Genomic DNA, 18,305 nt, shown 5'->3' on the forward strand with positions numbered 1-18,305 from the left:
ATCCCCTCCAAATCGCTTTTATGTAACCCAGGCTCTCCGGGACCCAGAAAAATCTCTAGGGATGTCATCTCTACTTCAGGAACTAATCCAACGGAGGGTGATTATAACTGTTCCCCCCGAAGAGGAAGGGAAAGGGTGCTATTCGCACATATTCCTGGTAAGGAAACAATCAGGGAAATTCCATTTAGACTTAAACCTGAAAGTACTAAACAAATCAATCAGATACAAAAAGTTCAGAATGGACTCGCTCTTTTCAGTAAAAAATCTTCTGACACCAGGCTGTTTTTTGGCATCAATAGATCTGAGGGATGCGTTCCTGCATGTGCCTATAGCTCCAACATCGCAGAAGTACCTAAGATTAGCAGTCAAGATGGGAGAGTCAATCTCACATCTACAGTTTAGAGCCCTCCCTTTCGGCCTGTTGTCCTCACCAAGGATATTTTCAAAAATGATAGCAGAGGCCCTAGCACCCCTCAGACTAAAGGGGATATCAATAGTTCCATACCTGGATGACCTCTTGCTATTTGCCAGAACAAAGGATCTATTGGAGAAAGATCTAGAAGAGACGAGAACACACTTGGAGAGTCTCGGATGGATCACCAACAAAGATAAATCAAATATGATTCCGTCCCAGACAATAAAGTTTCTGGGTTATACCATCAGTTCCATTCAGGAAAGAATTTTTCTCCCAGAGGAAAAGCTAGAGAGTCCAAAAGGCAGTAAAAGGGACGCAAACAAATCTGTCAGTTTCAATCAGGGCAGCCATGTCTGTATTAGGCCTCCTCACGTCTTCAATACCAGCAGTGCAATGGGCACGTCTCCATGCAAGAGATTTCCAGCAGACAATTCTCAGGAATTGGTCCTATGGAGAACCGCTGGAGAAATTGATCAGGATTCCCCTTCAAGTTCAGAGAAAACTATGGTGGTGGAGGAGTCAGTCAAACTTGGACAGGGGTCTACTTTGGACTTTCCCCATAGAGCAAAGTCTGACAACAGATGTAAGTTTCTGGGGTTGGGGTGCCCATCTGGATGGACAGATGGCCCAAGGAGCATGGACAACCAGAGAGGCCAGGAGATCCTCTAATTGGAGGGAGTTGAGGGCCATTCTCCTGGGACTATGGGCTTTCAGAGACCAAGTTCTGGGTCACCACATTCAAGTGTTGTCGGACAATGCCACAGCAGTGGCCTATATAACAAGACAGGGAGGCACGAGGAGCAGGGTGTTGCTTTCTTCAGCCCTCCAGATTATGTCCTGTGCCGAATCCAATCTAACATCCCTGATGGCCGTACACCTAAAGGGAGATCTGAATCAGATTGCATATTTCCTAAGCAGGGAAAGGATACTGGAATCGGAGTGGAGTCTGAATACAGATGTATTCCAGAGAATAACAGAAAGATGAGGAACTCTCCAAATAGACCTGTTTGCATCCCACTCCAATACAAAGGTAGAGACTTCTCCCTGAACAGACGAGATCAAGCAGAAGGACTAGATGCGCTAGCGCAACCATGGACCTTCCACTTGTGCTACGCCTTTCACAACCTTCAAAATGATTCCATAGTACTAAAAAAGTTGCAAAGGGAGTCTACAGCCATGATCTTAGTAGCCCCATTCTGGCCCAAAAGGGAATGGTTTTCAACCATACAGAAGGTGGCAGTGGAACCCCACTGTTTTCTTCCTTTAGAGAGACCTTCTAACCCAGGGGCCCCTTCAACATCCCAATATCGAGCACCTCAGACTAGCTGCTTGGTTACTGAGGAGCAGATCCTAAAAAGTAAGGGCTTGTCTAATAAACTAGTTTCAACACTACTAGACAGCCGAAAGAAGGTCACTAGAGCAATTTACTTTAAGTCATGGAAATGTTTTAATTCCTGGTGCGCAAGTAAAGTGTTTTCACCAAAGGAAGAAGTTTCCGTGTTAGAATTCCTACACAAAGGAATGGAAAAAGGGTTGGCGACTAACACCCTGAAGTGCAAGTGGCCACTCTTTTGATGTTCCTGAAGAGACAATTATCCCAGGATCCACTTAGATCCTGGGATAGATTAGAGATGAGATTTTTTAAGGCACTGACCAGAACTAGGCCAGTACCTTTTAAGTTTTTTCTAAAATGGGACTTATCTCTGGTATTACAGGGTCTGACTAAAAGACCTTTTGAACCTCTAGAGGAAGCGACAATCAAATTTTGGTCGCTTAAATTAGCGCTTTTAGCGGCAGTCACTTCAGACAGGTGGGTGAGCGAATTGCAAGCCCTGTCCATTATTGAACCTTCCTGTTCTATATTTCCAGACCGGGTAGAGCTGACAACTGACCCGGTATTTTTACCTAAGGTTTCAACGGTATTCCACAGGTCACAGGAGACAGTTCTCCCGAACGTCTGCCCTTCACCATCCGGCAGGGGGAAAGACTTTCACAGCCTGGATGTAAGGAGATGTTATACTACATTATCTGAACATCACAAGTGAATTCAGAAAATCGAATTCACTGTTTATACTATTCTCTGGCCCGCGTAAAGGATACGGTGCTTCCAAAAACACCAAAGGTAGGTGGCTACGAATAGCCATCAATGAAGCCTATAAAATGTCAAAGGTAGATCCTACCGCAGGAGTGGGGGCCCATTCAACCAGGGCAGTAGCAGCATCCTGGGTGAAATGGGCAGGGGCTTCTCCAGGATGGATCTGCAAGGCGGCTACGTGGACAAGCTTCTCTACTTTTACCCGCCATTACAGGTTGGATTTGCTCTCTGCATCAGAGCAGTCCTTTGGCAGAAAAGTCCTACAGGCAGTGGTCCCACCCTAGAGTAAGTACTCTTTTTTTTTTTTTTTTTTTATCATCTCCAGGTGCTGTCCTGAAAGACGAGGTGAGAAAACTTTAGTTAGACTTACCGGTAACGGTCTTTCAGGACAGCACCGATGACCCACCCTAAAGTATTATAAAATGTGGTGTTATTGCTATGTTCTGCTTATCTAATTTCAACATGGCTGGAGGTACTCTAAAACAACTGAGGCCATGGTGGAAGTGTCCGCTCGAAAACTGACTGCAGTGTTTCCTGGGAAAGTGGGTGGAGCTGCGCTCTATCCAGGTGCTGTCCTGAAAGACTCGTAGAAATACAGTTACCGGTAACTCTAAGGGTTTTTTTTATGCTGAAAAAGCCCCCATCAGCTTATACTCGAGTGAGGTTCTCCTGCTGTGTCATGCAGTCTTAACTGTTAGGCGGCCGTCAACTGTAACAAAGCCCTTCCTCCTACTCGTCCGTGATAGTCGGAACACTGATACAATGCTGGGAAACTGAATCAGTGTTCCGTCTATCACGGACGAGGAGGAGGAGGCGGGGCTTTGTAACAGTGGCCAGCCGCTGAACAGTTAAGACTGCAGCTGCATGACACAGTGGGAGACAACCGCTGCGCTGTTTTTAATCAAAGGTACAGGTGGGCACAGTGAGGCTGCAGATGGGCATTGTTTACCAGTAGCTGCAGCATTTCCCACCCTAGGCTCTCTAATATTAATAAATAAATATATATATATATATATATATATATATATATATATATATATATATATATATATATATATATATATATATATATATATATATATATATATATATATATATATATATATATATAATATATATATATATATATAAATAAATAAATTAGTGCTCCTAAGTTTACATACCCTGCCAGTATAGCACAAACTTTTCTTTCACTCATGGTTATTGTTTGGCTGAAGCCATTTCTTATTAATCAACTGTTTTTTTACTTTTTTTTTTTTTTTTTTTTTTTTATCATAGTGGCAACAGAAACTAGCCAAATGACCCTGATCAAAAGTTTACATACCCAGTCCTTAATACCGTGTTGCCCCCATTTAACATCAATGACAGCTTGAAGTCGTTTGTGATAATTGTGGATGAGGCTCTTTATCTTCTCAGATGGTAAAGCTGCCCATTCCTCTTTGCAAAAAGCCTCCAGTTCCTGTAAATTCTTGGGCTGTCTTGCATGAACTGCATGTTTGAGATCTCCCCAGAGTGGCTCAATGATATTGAGATCAGGAGACTGAGATAGCCACTCCAGAACCTTTACTTTATTCTGCTGTAGTCAATGACAGGTCAACTTGGCCTTGTGTTTTAGACCATTGTCATGTTGGGATGTCCAAGTACGTCCCATGTGCAGCTTCCTGGCTGATGTTCATTCATCTTGTCATCAATTTTGATCAAATTTCCTGTGCCTTTGTAGCTCACACATCCCCAAAACATCAGTGATCCACTTCTGTGTTTCACAGTAGGAATGGCTTACCTTTCATTATAAGCCTTGTTGACTCTTCTCCATATGTAGCATTTATGGTTGTGGCCAAAAAGCTCAATTTTGGTCTCATCACTCCAAATGACTTTGTGCCAGAAGGTTTGAGGCTCGTCTCGGTGCTGTTTGGCGTATTGTAAGCGGGATACTTTGTGGATTTTGCATAGTAATGGCTTTCTTGCGACTCGACCATGCAGCCCATCTTTCTTCAAGTGCCTCCTTATTGTGCATTCTGAAACGGCCACACCACACGTTTTCAGAGAGTTCTGTATTTCACCTGAAGTTATTTGTGGGTTTTTCTTTGCATACTGAACAATTTTTCTGGCAGTTGTGGCTGAAATTTTAGTTGGTCTACCTGACCATGGTTTCAACAGAACCCCTCATTTTCTTTTCCTTGATTGGAGTTTGAACAATGTTGATTGGCATTCTCAATTCCTTGGATTTCTTTTTATATCCCTTTTCCTGTTTTATACAGTTCAACTACCTTTTCCCGCAGATCCTTTCACAATTCTTTTGCTTTCCCCATGACTCAGAATCCAGAAGCGTCAGTGCAGCACTGGATGAAAGATGCAAGGGTCTGTCAGGAGTCCAGAAACTCATTGACCTTTTATACAAACGCAATAATTACAAGCAAACAGATCACAGGTGAGGATGGTTATCTTTTTAATAGCCATTCAAACCCCTTTGTGTCAGCTTGTGTGCATGTTTTGAGGCCAAAATCACTAGGGTATTTAAACTTTTCATCAGGGTCATTTGGGTAGTTTCTGTTATTTATGATTTAAAGAGTAAACACAGTTGATTGATAAATGGCTTCAGCCAAACACTAACCAAGAGTGAAAAATGTTTTTGTTAGCATTCATATTCTCTGAAAAATGTCCAAGAAATCCTAAATTCTGCCAGGGTATGTAAACTTATGAGCACAACTGTATATTCTATCATAATAACATTGTTTACAAAGGGTATAGCAGAACATTCTCGTTAAGGTAGGCATTTCATTTTATATACAAGGCATAAATTACAATTCATACAATATAAAGAGATGCTATAACAGTACATTCTGGTTACCCATATGATTATATAAAAGAGGCAAGGGATACCATTCCTCATTGAATGGGTGACGATATTCTGCGCTTAGGAGAATAGGAACAAGGAAGGACTGCTGCCCCCCTAAAAATGAAAATCACCTTGGTGAAATCCAGTGTACAGAAATTGCTATAAACAGGGGAATTGGCGCTGTCCGGCTATATGTGCATTAAATAATGATTCCTACAAGTGTAAGAAAAAAGGGGGCATACATGTGGAAAAAATAATAAAATAATAATTGATAATAAACAATAAATAATAAAACAATTAATATGCGTGTGACCAATGTGTTGTGGGAGCTATTAAAGTGCAAACAACACTCCCAACAGGTGTTAGTATAATAAAGTGCAACTTGCTCCTGAGATAAATATATATGTGCCAATTTCTCAATAAGAACCAACTGCCTATATATGTATAGAAATGTGCCCAAAAGTAAAAACAAGAACTCCGAAGTAAACACTTATGGCAATAAAACAGTATTGTCAGTAAAGAACAAACAATTATGACGGTAAAAAATCCCCAGCATGTGTGCATAAAAAAGTCCAACAAAGCAATGTGTGAAAGGTATAGAAAAAAAATATATATGTGAAAAAACAACAAAAATATATAAAGCAGTAAGTGTCCAAAATCAAGGTCCTAAAGTGTATCCTTTTGGTGAAAAAAACGTGATTTCAGCATTGACTGGTGTTGTCCCCGTCCTTCACTGCACCCCCACTCGTGCTTACACTCACCGGACTGCCTAACCCCTGCAGGGGTAAAAGGCATATGTGGAAAATCCTGCGATGGCAAGTCCAGGAGGCGGTCCTCTGTCCAGGGGTGTTTATCCTTATCTGATGTTTTTGTATCCCCAAATGTTAAACATCCATATATAGTGAGGAAAGAAAGAACTTCATAGCGTGAATCCGAAAAAATGGGTATTTTATTTAATACAAATCCATAAGAGTATGGTTAAAAACCGTTTTTAAACACAGGAGCTGACAGCGCTCCAATAGCCGGCTCGCAGCTGGTGGGCAGCATGGTGTGGCGTGCGTTCCACCGCCTGCCTGCTCGAAACCGGAACTAACTCAAGCAGAGAGATGTGCCGACGTGTGCGTATCCCGAGGCCACAGCTTACGCGTTTCGTCATCAAGACGTCATCTGAGGCGCAGCCATCTTGGTACTCCACACGTCTATATAAGGAAATGGAGGTGCCGCGATCGCCAATCAAATGTTTCTAATCCACCCTCGTGAATTATAATTGGAATCTAATGGTATCCCTGATGATAGTCATGCGCCATCAAGTGGGTAAAAGGGGTATAGTATCTTTGGCACCTCCATTTGTCTTGAAAACCGCAACATGGAAATATACATTTTACATTCTAAAGAGTATATATTTTGTACTAAAACTATATAATCAGCAAGGAGGGAAGCATGAGTTCAAAAATATATAAATTCAAAAATATAACGGCACTGATATATCTTTACTATTGTGTGCCCTAAAAACATATAAAAATACACATCAAATGGTAAAATTAATCAAATGGTAGAAAAATTAAAAATATATGCATGTACTGTACATAAATTAAATAAATTAATAAAAATAAAAAAATAAAAGGCAATGAGGTAAAGAAATGTGTGAGGAAAAATATATATATATATATATATATATATATATATATATATATATATATATATATACAATATGTCTATATGAAAAAAAAATATATATATCTATCCAGAGAATTGAATAAATAAATACCATATGTCAAAATGTGTATGTGGGGGCAGTAATAAAAATGTATATAAATATATAGCTGCCCAAGGTCTGTCCCAAACCATACAAACAGTGTTGCTTAAGATAAGACATGGGAAAAAACCCGCAACATAATGATAATGCATGAATTGTATATAAAAGGAATGATAAAAAACGGGAATCGACAAAAAGAAAAAAAACATTTTTAAAACCAAATGTGGTGGTAGGCCTATATGTATAAGAAAAAATCAAACTATATATCCACAGAATATAAAAATATATAAAAAGGGAGGGGAATAAAATCCATATATTGGTGTGAATTGAAAATTAAGGGCCTGTACAGTCAGGGCCTAAGATCTCAGTTGTATACTCGCACAGAATAGAAAACAAAAAATGTAATGAGGTAGGTACATGTACTGATACAAGTTAACATAAGGGTCCAAGGATGATATAACCAAAAAAAACACCTGGGGGTAACCGAAGGGTGGATGCAGCTTATGGAGGGGGCACCTAGAAATTAGACAAAAAACAGTTTAGGTCTATCTCTACATTCAAACCCCTAGGGACAAGGCAATCTAAACGATGTATCCATCTTGTTTCATTCTGTGATATCAAAATCTTCTTACTGCCCCCCCCCTCCAATGGTTTTTAATGGTATCAATCCCATAGAAAACCAAATCAGACGGATCTCTATGATGAAATTCATCGAAATGTCTGGAGAGGTTGTGTTTAGGGAACCCTTTTCTGATGATGTTAATATGTTCCCTGATCCGTACACATAGGGGTCTGGTGGTCCTGCCCACATATTGCAGCCGGCAAGGACATTCGATGATATAGGTTACATGGGTGGTATTGCAGGTGACTAATTCTCTAATCTCATATTCCTTGCCATTCCTAGCCTTAAAGGATGTTCTTTTTTTGGGTTGTCTTTTACTGACTCTGCAGGCCAGACATTTTTGACATCTATAGAAACCCTTCATATCGGAGACTAATTTCACGTTCTTAGGGGGATCGATAACATTAAGGACCAGGTGATTTCTGAGAGTAGGTGCTCTTCTATAGATGAACCGAGGTTTTTTTGTAAGTAATTTCCCAAGAGTTCTGTCAGATTTCAAAATCGGCCAATACTTCCTTACAATGTGCTCAATAGACCTATATTGGTTATTAAACCCTGTGATAAAGGAGATGTCTACCGGAGACTTCTTTTTACTATTACCCTCTTTTACTAGTAGGGAGTTCCGGTCACATACTTGTATCTCATTTCGTATTTGGATCGTATCCTTTATCTGAAAATTTTTTAATCAGGGTGTCTGTCTGATTCCGGTAATCCTCGATGTTTCTGCAGTTTCTCCTTATTCTCAAGAACTGCCCTTTGGGTATGTTCTTTTTCCATTTGGGATGGTGGCAGCTCGAAACGGGTATATACCCGTTACGGTCGGTGGGTTTAAAGTGGGTCCTTGTTGACAACCCACCATCCTGTTTAAAAATCTGTAGATCTAGGTATTCTGTTGAGTCCTGTTCAGTCTTGCCAGTGAAGGAGATACCATATTCGTTTTGATTGAGTCCTTCCAGGAACATCTCAAAGGAATCAGAGTCCCCTTCCCACAGAATAATTACATCGTCAATGTACCGACGGTACCTTATATAGACGTGTGGAGTACCAAGATGGCCACGCCTCAGATGACGTCTTGATGACGAAACGCGTAAGGTGTGGCCTCGGGATACGCACACGTCGGCACATCTCTCTGCTTGAGTTAGTTCCGGTTTCGAGCAGGCAGGCGGTGGAACGCACGCCACACCACGCTGCCCACCAGCTGCGAGCCGGCTATTGGAGCGCTGTCAGCTCCTGTGTTTAAAATCTGTTTTTAACCATACTCTTATGGATTTTTATTAAATAAAATACCCATTTTTTCGGATTCATGCTATGAAGTTCTTTCTTTCCTCACTATATATGGATGTTTAACATTTTGGGATACAAAACCATCAGAGAAGGATAAACACCCCTGGACGGAGGACCGCTTCTTGGACTTGCCATCGCAGGATTTTCCACATATGCCTTTTACCCCTGCAGGGGTTAGGCAGTCCGGTGAGTGTAAGCACGAGTGGGGGTGCAGTGAAGGACGGGGACAACACCAGTCAATGCTGAAATCACGTTTTTTTCACCAAAAGGATACACTTTAGGACCTTGATTTTGGACACTTACTGCTTTATATATTTTTGTTGTTTTTTCACATATATATATATTTTTTTCTATACCTTTTCACACATTGCTTTGTTGGACTTTTTTATGCACACATGCTGGGGATTTTTTACTGTCATAATTGTTTGTTCTTTACTGACAATACTGTTTTATTGCCATAAGTGTTTACTTCGGAGTTCTTGTTTTTACTTTTGGGCACATTTCTATACATATATAGGCAGTTGGTTCTTATTGAGAAATTGGCACATATATATTTATCTCAGGAGCAAGTTGCACTTTATTATACTAACACCTGTTGGGAGTGTTGTTTGCACTTTAATAGCTCCCACAACACATTGGTCACACGCATATTAATTGTTTTATTATTTATTGTTTATTATCAATTATTATTTTATTATTTTTTCCACATGTATGCCCCCTTTTTTCTTACACTTGTAGGAATCATTATTTAATGCACATATAGCCGGACAGCGCCAGTCCCCCTGTTTATAGCAATTTCTGTACACTGGATTTCACCTAGGTGATTTTCATTTTTAGGGGGGCAGCAGTCCTTCCTTGTTCCTATTCTCCTAAGCGCAGAATATCGTCACCCATTCAATGAGGAATGGTATCCCTTGCCTCTTTTATATAATCATATGGGTAACCAGAATGTACTGTTATAGCATCTCTTTATATTGTATAAATTGTAATTTATGCCTTGTATATAAAATGCCTACCTTAACGAGAATGTTCTGCTATACCCTTTGTAAACAATGTTATTATGATAGAATATACAGTTGTGCTCATAAGTTTTACATACCCTGGCAGAATTTAGGATTTCTTGGACATTTTTCAGAGAATATGAATGCTAACACAAAAACATTTTTCACTCTTGGTTAGCGTTTGGCTGAAGCCATTTATCAATCAACTGTGTTTACTCTTTAAATCATAAATAACAAACTACCCAAATGACCCTGATGAAAAGTTTAAATACCCTAGTGATTTTGGCCTCAAAACATGCACACAAGCTGACACAAAGGGGTTTGAATGGCTATTAAAAAGGTAACCATCCTCACCTGTGATCTGTTTGCTTGTAATTAGTGCGTTTGTATAAAAGGTCAATGAGTTTCTGGACTCCTGACAGACCCTTGCATCTTTCATCCAGTGCTGCACTGACGCTTCTGGATTCTGAGTCATGGGGAAAGCAAAAGAATTGTGAAAGGATCTGCGGGAAAAGGTAGTTGAACTGTATAAAACAGGAAAGGGATATAAAAAAAAATCCAAGGAATTGAGAATGCCAATCAACATTGTTCAAACTCCAATCAAGGAAAAGAAAATGAGGGGTTCTGTTGAAACCATGGTCAGGTAGACCAACTAAAATTTCAGCCACAACTGCCAGAAAAATTGTTGCCGCTAGGATTGTCCCGGGAGCTGAGGGAGCATAACCCGCATATGTTCGGAACAGACTCCAAAGAGGTGTCCCCAAAACATACATTTTAATATGAATACGTGGTAATGAGTGTAGTGACACAGAATCTGTAAAGGTAATAAATTGTATGGCTTACAAGAGTGTATTCAAATAAACATACTGTCACTTGCCTCACTCAAGGTCCCAACTCCCCCCTTTCAGTTGCCTATACCTACTGTAGATGTTTGCTTGGAGTTTGGCTTACATTTTTAATTACACCAAAGAGTAAGGGCAGGTTCACTGCTGTGCAGTTCTGTTTATTTTTTATTGCATTGCGTTTTAGGTGCATTACTCGTTTTGATGAAAGTGCATTAAAGATGTAGCATGCACTTTTTTTAGCGCATTACACCAAAAACACAGGTGTGAACGGAGACTTACTGTGAAGAAGCATGGTCTCTGCAAACAAGATGGAACAAAAATGGCATTCCCAGATTATAAAATCTGGCAAATAGGTGTTTAAGGGTGTACTATGGTAGCACAAAAACTCAGTAAAACTGCAGTAATATGTTGATACGCCTTTGCTTTTCAGATTCAGGGTACAGTTTATATGAATGTCAAAATATTATGAAATTAACAGTACTGTACTTATTTGGGTTTTTCTTTTCTCAGCACTAAAGAAGATCATCAGAAGTCCATTTTTATGAAATCTGAGCGTGGTGGATTTAGACTAAAAGACCATGTCCAGTTTCACCTGTATATCAGCACATCGCCATGTGGAGATGCTCGTATCTTTTCACCCCATGAAGCTGGACAGGAAGGTATTGGAATAAAAGCCAGTCAACATTGTAGCCTGATGGCAGATAGCAAAAAATACAGTTTTAGAATAGCTTCCTACTCTTAGGCTGCATGGGCTTTAAAGTTTTGGGCTTATCTTCTGAAAATGCTAGTTTTTGGCTGTCCAGCTTTTGTATTTGAGTCACAGGCCTGGAACATGTACGTAGATCATGAGAAGTCAGATTTTCTCATCTACAGTGCCTAGAAAATGTATTCATACCCCTTGAAATTTTCCACATTTTGTCATGTTGTAACCAAAACGTAAACGTGTTTTATTGGGATTTTACTGTATCTGATAGACCAACACAAAGTGGCACATAATTGTGAAGTGGAAAGAGGATAAATGGTTTTCAAAACTTTTTACAAATATCTGAAAAGTGTGGTGTGCATTTGTATTCAGCCCCCCTGAGTCAATGCTTTGTAAAACCACTTTTTTGGTGCAATTACAGCTGCAAGTCTTTTTGGGGATGTCTCTACATCTAGAGTGAAATTTTTGCCCATTCTTCTCTGCAAAATAGCTCAAGCTCTGTCAGATTGGATGGAGAGTGTCTTTGAACAGTAATTTTCAAGTCTTGCCACAGATTCTCAATTGAATTTAGGTCTGGACTTTGACCCATTCTAACACATGAATATGCATTGATCTAAACCATTAAATTGTAGCTCTGGCTGTATGTATGTTTGTTCTGCTGGAAGGTGAAACTCTGCCCCGTCTCGTCCTTTTCAGACTAACAGGTTTTCTTCTAAGATTGTTCTGTATTTGGCTCCATCCATCTTCCCATCAACTCTGACCAGCTTCTCTGTCTCTGCTGAAGAAAATCATCCCCACAACATGATGCTGCCACCACCATGTTTCACGGCATGGATGGTGTGTTCAGGGTAATGTGCAGTGTTAGTTTTCCACCACACGTAGCGCTTTGCTTTTAGGCCAAAATGTTCAATTTTGGTCCCATCTGACCAGAGCACCTTCTTCCACATGTTTGCTGTGTCCCCCCACATGGCTTCTCGCAAACGGGATTTCTTATGGCTTTCTTTAAAAAATGTAATTAAACAATAAGACTAAAATCATATAATATGCGAGCCAAGTCTCTGATTCGTTGTACTTATTGAAGCAGCGCTGAGTGTCCGATGTTATAAAACACTTTATATAAAACAGATGCTGGAGAGACAGGAAAGTTTCAAAATAAAGATGTGGGCTGTGGTTATGAAGGTATACGTAGAAATCCTTCCACCAATAATGATCACCGCGTGAGGGGGTCGCCCCCCGTGAGATTGCACTCACCACAATTATAGTAATCACAAGCCTTTGGATAATAATCTTTAAACTTGCCGTCTCCTTAGTTCAACCACCAGGTGGTGCAAGACCCTCTCGGTAAGTATAACATGGGGAGAAAATGAAATGCCATATAGCGTAATATTGCTTAAGGATGTTTATTAAATAATACACAAAAACAGACTCCCCCCTTTTTAAAATATGCGTACCAGATACAATAGGTTAAAAGAGCATGAAAAAGTGCACTGTGCCTGTGTTATTCGTCCCCCGGGAGGTGTTCCGGAATGCGCGCTGTATACAGCTAGTCTTTTTCGCTTCCTGGTTACCTTCCGTGGAGCGCACACGTCACTTCCGGAAGATTACGACCCTGACGCGTTTCGTCACTTCCGGACGTCATCAAAGGGCGTAATCTACCAATCGTGAGGCCGGCTTTAAATCTCAGTGATGGGTTTAAACAGCGAATGAGAAAGGCCGATCTGCCAGCCACTCCCACTTCATAATCAACGCTCCCAGAGCTGTCAGCAAAGGAAGACTCTGGCATATAATGCGCTGACACTGTTTTAAAACCAATCCTGCCGACATCGCTGGGAAGATTGCGACTCATATGTCTTACTTACAGATATCTCTCATACTTTTTACCTTACAAACTTATGTCATATATAGCGTTTCTATACGTCATCTACGCATAAATAAGGTACAATAAGAGATGTGAAAAATCAGTATACCAGACATATGCATATTCTTAATGGTGAGAATGAAATAAAATAAAATAAATAGCATCCTCCCTTGTATTTACCGTATACTATTACAATATGCTGTCACACATCAATGGTGCGAGCCTTCCACCTGGATATAAATGGGTATGGGTAGTTTATTTAAATAAATAAACAAATTACTTAATAAATTTACTACGTTGGTGGATTAATCTAATCTTAAAACACATTGAATAAGATTATATTATACATGGAGGATGCGTTACAATGGCTTTACATTCATTTATTCATGGGTTCTTTGCGTGCAGAAAGTGCAAAGCATGCAGAGAAGTCACCAGACCTCTGAGGGGTATCAATAACTTTATATCTCCAGTCAACAATCGCTCTTTTGATATAAAGCAATTCATCACGTGCAATAGCACTTATGTAGTTTACGCTCTAAGGTGTCCCTGCGGCCTGATGTATATAGGCCGTACCAAAAGGTTGTTACGGATTAGGATTGCAGAGCACATTAATAACATTAAAAATGGTTATAAAGACCACAATGTGTCCCTGCATTTCAGGTTGAAACATAACAGGGATCCCAAGGGGTTAGAATTCTGGGGGATAGAGCATCTCCAAACCCACTGGAGAGGTATCAACCATATTCGTGAACTATCAAAACACGAAACCCGGTGGATTTATTCCGTAGATGTTCTTTCCCCCCTGAGGCCTAAACATAGAGCTAGATATAAATTGCTTTATTAGTGATACATAACACACATTCTGTTATTTCTTAGTGTAAGTGCATACAGTCCCTGTTGATATATCCAATTATTTATTATTTTTTTAATTTTTAAATTTTTAATTTTTTCCTCACCATATAAATTTTAAATATCATATCAATAATGAATTTAGAAATTATATTATTCTCATTTTTTATATTTGGACATCTATTATTACACAATCATTTTATACATACCCATTTCTATAATTTTATTAGATTATATTTGGTTTTGAACAGTAGGCGTAATGATTGAAGTTTGATTTCCATAAATGAATGTAAAGCCATTGTAACGCATCCTCCATGTATAATATAATCTTATTCAATGTGTTTTAAGATTAGATTAATCCACCAACGTAGTAAATTTATTAAGTAATTTGTTTATTTAAATAAACTACCCATACCCATTTATATCCAGGTGGAAGGCTCGCACCATTGATGTGTGACAGCATATTGTAATAGTATAGGGTAAATACAAGGGAGGATGCTATTTATTTTATTTTATTTCATTCTCACCATTAAAAATATGCATATGTCTGGTATACTGATTTTTCACTTCTCTTATTGTACCTTATTTATGCGTAGATGACGTATAGAAACGCTATATATGACATAAGTTTGTAAGGTAAAAAGTATGAGAGATATCTGTAAGTAAGACATATGAGTCGCAATCTTCCCAGCGATGTCGGCAGGATTGGTTTTAAAACAGTGTCAGCGCATTATATGCCAGAGTCTTCCTTTGCTGACAGCTCTGGGAGCGTTGATTATGAAGTGGGAGTGGCTGGCAGATCGGCCTTTCTCATTCGCTGTTTAAACCCATCACTGAGATTTAAAGCCGGCCTCACGATTGGTAGATTACGCCCTTTGATGACGTCCGGAAGTGACGAAACGCGTCAGGGTCGTAATCTACCGGAAGTGACGTGTGCGCTCCACGGAAGGTAACCAGGAAGCGAAAAAGACTAGCTGCATACAGCGCGCATTCCGGAACACCTCCCGGGGGACGAATAACACAGGCACAGTGCACTTTTTCATGCTCTTTTAACCTATTGTATCTGGTACGCATATTTTAAAAAGGGGGGAGTCTGTTTTTGTGTATTATTTAATAAACATCCTTAAGCAATATTACGCTATATGGCATTTCATTTTCTCCCCATGTTATACTTACCGAGAGGGTCTTGCACCACCTGGTGGTTGAACTAAGGAGACGGCAAGTTTAAAGATTATTATCCAAAGGCTTGTGATTACTATAATTGTGGTGAGTGCAATCTCACGGGGGGCGACCCCCTCACGCGGTGATCATTATTGGTGGAAGGATTTCTACATATACCTTCATAACCACAGACCACATCTTTATTTTGAAACTTTCCTGTCTCTCCAGCATCTGTTTTATATAAAGTGTTTTATAACATCGGACACTCAGCGCTGCTTCAATAAGTACAACGAATCAGAGACTTGGCTCGCATATTATATGATTTTAGTCTTATTGTTTAATTACATGTTCAATTTTTAAAGTAGCTGCTTGAACCTGCTGCAGCTGATTACGGAGGAATTCCAAGGCGCGGATTGATGTGAGGCAGAGGCGGTTTAAATTCTCCACATATCTTACAGTTTCTTTAAAAAATGGCTTTCTTCTTGCCACTCTTCCATAAAGGCAAGATTTGTGGAGTGTACAACTAATAGTTGTCCTGTGGACAGATTCTCCCACCTGAGCTATGGATCTCTGCAGCTTTTCCAGAGTTACCATGAGGCTGCTTCTCTGATGCTCTCCTTGCCCGGCGTGTCAGTTTAGGTGGACGGCCATGTCTTGGTAAGTTTGCAGTTGTGCCCTACTCTTTCCATTTTCGGATGATGGATTGAACATTGCCCTGTGGGATGTTCAAAGCTTGGGATATTTTTTTTTTTTTTTTTTAATACCCTAACCCTGCTTTAAACTTTACAACTTTATCCCTGACCTGTCTGTGTTCCTAGGCCTTCATGGTGCTGTTTGTTCACTAAGGTTCTCTAACAAACCTCTGAGTGCTTCACATTACAGCTGTATTTATACTGAGACTAAATTGCACACAGGTGGACTCTAGTTACTAACTGGGTGACTTCTGAAGGCCATCGGTTCCACTAGATTTTAGTTAGGGGTATAAGAGTAAAGCGGGCTGAATACAAATGCACGCCAAACTTTTAAGATATTTGTAAAAAAAAATGGAAAACCAGCTTATTTTCTTTCCACTTCACAATTGTGCCACTTTGTGTTGGTCTATCACATAAAATACATTTCACGTTTTTGGTTGTAACATGACAAAATGTGGAAAGCTTCAAGAGGTATGAATACTTTTTCAAGGCACAGTATTATACCTGCTGTAGGTTAGTGACACACAGCATTGTGAGAAAACACAAGTGTGACAGCCAACTAAAGTCCTGTGATTGGTAAGCCTGCATATACTGTACTTCTCATGATCATCAAAGGAATTGACTCCAGGGGCACAAACCCCTTTTTTTTTTTTTCTTTCAATTTTATAGCACGGTTAAAAAAAACTAAAATCCAACCAATGACTGCTTCACCTTTCTCAGAAGCATGTATATCTTACCTCAGTAACCTCCTCTATATCTACTGAGTGAATGAAATCATCGTATCCCTTAGGGCATTGAGCAGGTTTTTCCCTATGCATTTATCTTCTATGTACATATAAAAAAAGACATCTATCCTATTTTATCATTTTTCTTGTTTATGAAGCCAGTTTTTTTTTTTTTAATTGTCCCCCCCCCCCGGAGTTTTTGTATTGAATTTCTGCACAATGGAGGAATGCCAAAAAAAAAATCTAGAAACCATAGCAGCAAGTGTTCACGCATACAGTGGCTTGTGAAAGTATTTGCCCCTTTTGGTGTTTTTGTTGCATTACAACCTGGAATTGGATGTTTTGGGTTTTTTTACCTTACAATGTAGGCAACATTCCTTTTGGCTTGAAGATGCTAAATATTTTTTGTGGAACAATTTAAAAAAATTTTGTGTGTGGGTAGGTATTTACCCTGTTTGCTATGAAAACTCTAAATATGTGGCCTAATGAATGAACTTCAGATGTCCTATACTGAAATTAGCTGATGACTTAAGGTCCGCTTGTGTGCAGTCAGTGTCACACGTAGTCAGTATAAGTACAGTACAAACGTCCGCTGCCCACACCTATAACTGGCTTTTGCAGCACAGAGCACATGGATGCCGATGCATATCAAACAAATCCAAAGAAAATTCCCAGCTCAACTTACAGACCAGCCTGTAACCAACTGAATCATCCTGTCTAACAGTATGCGTTTAAAAACGGGTTTAGCTGGCACACATTTGGAAATACTTGCGTAAGCTGCAGAGCCACATCACGGCACCCCACCTGTCCTTAACCACTTCAGCCCCGGACCATTTGGCTGGCAAAAGACCAGAGCATTTTTTGCGATTCGGCACTGCGTCGCTTTAACTGACAATTGCGTGGTCGTGCGACGTGGCTCCCACACAAAATTGACGTCCTTTTTTCCCCACAAATAGAGCTTTCTTTTGATGGTATTTGATCACCTCTGCGGTTTTTATTTTTTGTGCTATAAACAAAAAAAGTGACAATTTTGAAAAAACGCAATATTTTTTAGTTTTTGCTATAATATCCCATCATTTAAAAAAAAAAAAAAAAACAAATTTCCTCAGTTTAGGCCAATACGTAGTCGTCTACATATTTCTGGTAAAAATCCCAATAAGCGTTTGATTGGTTTGCGCAAAAGTTATAGCATCTACAAAATAGGGGATAGTTTTATGGCATTTTTATTAATTTTTTTTTTTTACTAGTAATGGCGGGGATCAGCAATATTTATCGTGACTGCGACATTATTTTGGCACTTTTTTGGGACCATTCACATATATACAGCGATCAGTGCGATTAATAATGCATTGATTACTGTGTAAATGTGACTGACATTGAAGGGGTTAACCACTAGGGGGTAGAGGTTAAGTGTGTCCTAGGGAGTGATTCTAATGGGGGAGGGGATGGGCTATGTGTGACAC

The 18,305-nt window shown here is 39.7% G+C and overlaps 1 protein-coding gene across 2 annotated transcripts in view; it reads left to right on the forward strand.

Annotated features, from left to right (window-relative positions):
- ADARB1 (adenosine deaminase RNA specific B1) overlaps nt 1-18,305 on the forward strand; it is a 259,557-nt gene that overhangs the window by 210,003 nt on the left and 31,249 nt on the right. For both annotated transcript variants that reach the window (XM_073633480.1, XM_073633479.1), the window contains one exon: nt 11,365-11,513. In XM_073633480.1, the coding sequence (XP_073489581.1) occupies nt 11,365-11,513 (149 nt within the window). The remainder of the gene's footprint in view (nt 1-11,364; nt 11,514-18,305) is intronic.

Source organism: Aquarana catesbeiana, linkage group LG06 (genome assembly GCF_042186555.1).
Source record: "Aquarana catesbeiana isolate 2022-GZ linkage group LG06, ASM4218655v1, whole genome shotgun sequence".
NCBI classification, from domain to species: Eukaryota; Metazoa; Chordata; class Amphibia; order Anura; family Ranidae; genus Aquarana; species Aquarana catesbeiana.